Source organism: Myotis brandtii, unplaced genomic scaffold (genome assembly GCF_000412655.1).
Source record: "Myotis brandtii unplaced genomic scaffold, ASM41265v1 scaffold19, whole genome shotgun sequence".
In the NCBI taxonomy this organism is placed as follows: Eukaryota; Metazoa; Chordata; class Mammalia; order Chiroptera; family Vespertilionidae; genus Myotis; species Myotis brandtii.
Window position 1 is genome coordinate 1,712,714 of NW_005357075.1, and position 6,034 is coordinate 1,718,747.

The 6,034-nt window shown below is 49.3% G+C and overlaps 1 protein-coding gene across 1 annotated transcript in view; it reads left to right on the plus strand.

Moving 5' to 3' along the window:
* The first annotated feature begins 5,353 nt into the window (after nt 1-5,353).
* Nucleotides 5,354-6,034, plus strand: part of DOK2 (docking protein 2, 56kDa) — a 12,714-nt gene continuing 12,033 nt past the window's right edge. The window contains exon 1 of the mRNA XM_014538319.1: nt 5,354-5,824. Within this exon, the coding sequence (XP_014393805.1) occupies nt 5,762-5,824 (63 nt within the window). The 5' untranslated portion in view covers nt 5,354-5,761. The remainder of the gene's footprint in view (nt 5,825-6,034) is intronic.

The following is a 6,034-nucleotide window of genomic DNA, read 5'->3' on the forward strand; positions in this document are numbered from 1 at the left end:
TCGTCCAAGGTGTCCTCCTCTGGTCTTGCCCCTGGCGCCCCCGGGCCCCGCCTGTGACCCTGCATCCGCGGGGGGTCTGCCTCCGCACCCACCGCGCGTGACCCCACGTAGGATGCCGGCGTTCTTCCTGACTTCCCAAGCCCGCGGCCGAGTTTATGTTTGCGTCTTCCGTTGCTCTCTGATCCTGGGTTTTACCGACAACCCAAATAGTGATCTTGTTTTCATTTCTGTCCTGTTCTCTTCCATAAACATCCATGGAAATAGCCGCCAAATAGTGGCGATGATAGAAACATGCAGCAGGCACGGTTCCAATCTTCCCAAGTCGATTGTTATCTTAATCAATACCCTAGGCTGCCTCCCGAGAGGGGTCAGATGCTGGGAAGTGGGGTTGGAGGGAGATGAAGAGGTTTTTAGGACCTCCGGGCTCAGGTTGAGTGGGGAAGCCATCCCGCTGGGTCAGATCAGGTCAGTCCCTGCCGGCTGAGGCCAATTCCAGTCTTTCCCACTAGGAATTATCCGGTTAGATAATGTTAGATAATCCCGGCTCCTGTTTCCCATTGGATGCCACTCTGGCTTCCAATCAAGGGCCCCAGATTAGATTTTAGCTGCATTCTGAGAGTGTCGGTTGGTTGGAGAGTTCGTACTGCCTGGGGGCTGCCACGTGCGATGGAGACGATGATGGTAGTGAATATCACTTTCTGTTTGGGTAGAGTGGACTGGTTGGTGCTAAGCGTTCATTCCAATCTTCGTCCTCCTGCTGGTGTGTCTTCCTGGTTTGCCGGGGGTGGGACTGAGAGGTGGGGCTAAAAACTACATTACCCAGACTTCCTTGCCGCTGTGGTTCTGTATGCAAGATAGGCTCTGCCAATTAGATTCTCTCAGATAAGATTATGCCCGCAGAGCTTTTTTACTGTTGCCCCTGAGATGTAGTTTGTTCGTTTTCCAGCGACTTCACAGTGTTGGGAACTCCCTGAGTGTAGAGAGCAGGGGTGGTGGGACAGATGCTGCCTGACCTTGGCTTCACAGCTATCGTGGTATGTTCTTGGAGTCACAGTTTCAATAGGAATCTTCCAATACTCTACCTGCCTGACTGGGTAGAAGTAACAGCTCCCTGTGGGCCAGGCCCAAATCCATCTCCCACCACACCCTTCCCGCACAGTTGTTTCCCTTATCTTCCCCATCTCAGTAAATGGAACCACCATCCACCCAGTTGCTCAAACTAAAAACCCAGGAGTTATCTTGATTGCTAGTGTCTCAACAGTCCTGTTGAATCTTTATCTACTACGTACTCCAATCTGGCTACTTCTCTCATCTCCACCTCTAACACCTTGTCTAGGCCACCATCACATTTCTCCTGGGCTCTGGGAATAGATTCCTAACTAGTTTCTCTGCCTCCTATCTTGATCTCTGAATAAGCCACTTTCCATGTAGCTGCAGAACATTCGTTTAAAATCACAAATCAGACCATTTACTCTCCTGCTTAAAAATCCTTAAGTGGCCTCCCAGTGCATTTAGAATACATTCCAAATCTTGGCTGTAGGCCAAGATGCCATGTGATCTGACCTCATCTCTACTGTGCCACCTCTTGTTTGCAATGCTCTGGTCATTCAGGCCTTCTTAAGATCCTCACACCTAGGTGTTCCTGCGTCAGGGCCTTTGCACTTGAAATAACTTCTGCCTGAAATATTTTTTTCTCAGATCTTTAAGTGGCTGCTTCCCTTATGCCATTGACTTTCTTTGCAAGAGAAAATAACCAAATTTAATACATACATATGTCTCAGATCTTTAAGTGGCTGCTTCCCTTATGACATTGACTTTTTTTGCAAGAGAAAATAGCCAAATTTAATACATACATATGTATTCGAACCCCACATACATGAGAGAGTCAGAGATTCCCACATGCAGGAGAGTTTCAGAGATAGAAAGGGAACATGGGGCCCTGGCCAGTGTGCTCAGTGGTTAGATCATCAACCCATGCACCGAAGGGTCGCAGGTTCCCTGTCAAGGGCACATACCTGGGTTTCGGATTCAATCCCTGGTCAGGGTGCAGCCAGGGCACATGGGGGAGGCAACCAATTCTGGGGTAGAAGTAATAGCTTCCTGTGGGCCAGAAATATATCTCTCACATTGATATTTCTCTTCCTCTCTCCCTCTCTTCTCTCCCTCTCCCCTTCCCTCCCATCCACTCTCTCTAAAGATCAGTGGAGAAAAAATATGCTCAGACAGGCTTTTCTCATCACTCTATTGAAAGTTGTCCTCAGACCCCATCACTATCATACTTATAACATTGTCACTGTCTGTCCAAGACTATTTACTTACATATTTACACTTCATTGTCAGGGTCTCAATTAAAAGGTAACCACAATAGCCCTAACCGGTTTGGCTCAATGGATAGAGCGTCGGCCTGCGGACTGAAGGGTCCCAGGTTCGATTCCGGTCAAGGGCATGTACCTTGGTTGCAGGCACATACCCAGTAGGGAGTGTGCAGGAGGCAGCTGATCGATGTTTCTCTCTCATCGATGTTTCTAACTCTCTATCCCTCTCCCTTCCTCTCTGTAAAAAGAATCAATAAAAAATATTAAAAAAAGAAAAAAAAGTAACCACAATAAAAACAAAGATTCTATCCTGTTTATGTTGTGTCCCTAGTACCTCTGTACAGAGTAGATGCTTAATAAGTACATTTTGAGTTAATTAACTTTGTAGCTCAGTCTTATTCTAGGGGAGTTTGGAGCTCATAGGAGAACATAAAGAATTTGAAGTGTTATGTCAATATTAAGTAGCATAATTATTATGTTATAAGCCCTTCCTCTCAGAGTTTCTAGCACTGTTCTCTCTCTCTCCCTCTCCCTCTCCCTCTGCTCTCTCTGCTCTCTCTGCTCTCTCTCCTCTTTTTCCTCTCGCTCTCAACTGGGTTCTCTTTTTACTTAGTAGTGAGAGCCACTTTCAAGCCATCTTTTAAAGCTATTTCGATAAAGCCTACCACATGATATATTTAATGGAGAAAGAGCAAGGGTTATAACAATGAAACTCAAGACTGGTATTGTCTTCCCTCCCCCACCGTCAGGAACCAATAGGTGAGGAGGTGAGGGGTGTCCCATCCTAGACTACAAAGCAAAAAGAGAAGCCAGGGGCACCCCGCACCTCACCCGTACTGCTGGATAAACACTGGGGCCCTTTCCTGTACAATGGTTTCTCTTTTTGTCACTGGTACCTGGGTTCACCTATGGCTTGGGGAGAAGGTATTGGGGTTAGTACTTCTGCTGCAAGGCACTGGGAAGTGCCTGGAGGAGTGTTGCTCTTAGGACACTCCTGCTGCCCTATCTTCTGCAGACAACAGCCACAGGAAGCGAATTTCTCCAGCTGCCGCGGGCAAGGGATGGCATGGGGGTGTCTGGAATACCTAGGGCTCCTGGCTTAAATAGCTTTCCAGTCGTCCGGTGAGCTCGGGTGCCCCCCTGTGGTTCCAAGTGGGAAGTGTCCGTTTACCTTAGGGGAAGGCATCAGAGTGGTGGGGGGAACATCTATTGTCTTGCTACTCAAAGTGAGGTCTGGTCCACTCACCAGCAGCATTGGCATCTCAGGTCTCACTCCAAACCTGTATCAGAATATGTACTTTTAACAAGATCTGCACATAAGTTTGAAAGGCACTGCTCTGTCGGCCCCTGGGATGGCCCTAAAAGCCCTCCTCTCTCTATAGGAGATGCTGATGTCGGCCAATGACCACACAGCTCTCGGGTAATGTCTCTCTGTAGGGACTGGAGAGACATCCCCAGGACCTTTCCCCACACCAGCATCCTTGGTTCTCCTCTGACCAAGGTCTCTGGGTCAACCTGTTGGAGCCCAGGCAGCAGGCCTGGTGCCATGAGCTTTATGTGACTCAGTCCTCTCCTCCAAGAGCTCATAACAGCCAACTTTTAAAGCTGTTTTATTTATTTATTTTTCATCCTTACCTGAGGATATTTTTCCATTGATTTTTAGAAAGAATGGAGAGGAGGGGGAGAGACAGAGAGAGAAATATGGATGTGAGAGAGACACATCGATTGGTTGCTTCCTGCATGAGCCCTGAACTGGGACTGGGGATCGAGCCTGCAACCAAGGTATGTGCCCTTGATGGGAATCGAACCCGGGACCCTTTAGTCCATGGGCTGATGCTCTGTCCACTGACACTGTGTCCACCGGCCAGGGCCAGCACTGTTTTGATAAAGCACACTGCGTGTAAGCAGAAGGCCTGGGGTTTGCACTGCTCTGCTCTCCTTCCCAAGGCAATTGAACCGCAGGTGGTAGAGGAAATGGCCCCGTTACATAGCCCCCATTATGGGGTTACCCCAAGAATGCTGGTCTAATTCTCCCATTCCCCCAACATTTCTGCATCATGCCTCCATCAGATTGCTTCTTAAAACCTTCTGGCTCTGAGTTAAAAATTCTCTGGGAAGCTTAGATTTCCCTAAACAATGTACCTACCTTCTTGCATGGAGTCTGATGCCACGTAGGGGACAGCAGGAAAGGGACCATTGAATGAAAGATCAGAAGCCCCAGAACTTCCTCCTCTGCCCCCATCAGCCCCGTGACCTCAGGAGCAGAGTTGCAAGCGGGTGTGTTCATACTTGCCCTTCCTTCCTCCAGAGCTAGGCAGTGTGGCAGGTAACAGTGTGTGTCTGGGAATTTTTGGCAACTGTGAAGTAATTTTTTTAAAAAAATATAAGAGATTGCTATTGTAACTTCAAAAGATAATCTCTAGATGAAACTCGGTGTCTTTATAATGCTCACAACGTCTGGAGAGATGGGAAGGCCACCAGTTTAGATGTGCCCTGGGAGCTCAGTGTGTTTGGGGATGTGCATATGTCTGGAACCTCAAGGAGGCGGTGTAAGTGTGTGTTGTCCTCGGGGGCAGGGAGTGCTCCCGTGGAGAGAAAGAGTGTGTGTGAAAGTGATGAGCTGTCATGTGCCTGGTGGGCTGGTGGTGTGTGTGATTCAGCTCTCACGGAGTTGAGAGGCTTAGGTTCTGGTTTGGTGGCATTGAACATGTCCCCCAGACCTTCCTGAGCCTGTCTCCTCATTTTTATTTATTTATTTAAAAATATTTTTATTGATTTCAGAGAGGAAGGGAGAGGGAGAGAGAGAGAGAAATATCAATGATGAGAGAGAATCATTGATTGGCTGCCTCCTGCACACCCCCTACTGGAGATCGAGTCAGCAACCCCGACACTTGCCCTTGACTGGAATTGAACCCGGGACCCTTTAGTCGGTAGGGCGAATGCTCTATCCATTGGGCAAACCTGGCCAGGGCTCTCATTTTTAAACTAGGGGTTGGGCTGGTTGATTTCTAGGTTCTCTTCCAGCTTGCCATGTGGAACACCAGTTTGAGTGTGGGGCCTTTGCTATCAGAGTTGGTTTCTGGGTCTCTTTGTTCCCCGGGGGTCAGCCACTCTCCGTTGGTGACTTCCCACGCCAGCTTTTGGACCCGAGTTGTTGCTCCCCAGAGAGCTGGAATTGGGCTGTGTGGAAATTATCTCTCACTGACTGAAAATGCAGGAAGCTTGAGTGTGAAACTCACTCATCAAAAAGAAAAAACACACACACAGAGCAAGAAACCACAGGGCTTATCAGCCTGTCGTCATCAAGCAGACTAGAATAGTGCAGAGAACTCTAGGCAGAGAGGAAATGAACTTGAGAGAAGGGGGAACACACAGGGCAGAGAGGAGAGAAAGAGGGCGGGAGTGGAAGGAGCGAGCTGCAGGGCAGGGCCCGCCATGGTGGGAGGATGGAAGACGTGGCGGTGAAGCAGGGCTTCCTGTACCTTCAGCAGCAGCAGACGTTTGGAAAGGTAGGAGGAGGAGGTGGGCTGGGCTGGGGGCTGCCAGAAGTTCCTGGGGAGGAGAGGGGTGCGCCCAAGGTCCCCAAACCCTTTCAGGGTCGGGGGGGGGGGGGGCGATCCACCACGTTAGACCCAGAGCTTGGCTTGGGAGGGCTCCTTCCTTAGCAGCTGCTCGCCTGGCCTCCCCAAGCAGGCCCCAAACTGTGCTCTCTGCTGGTG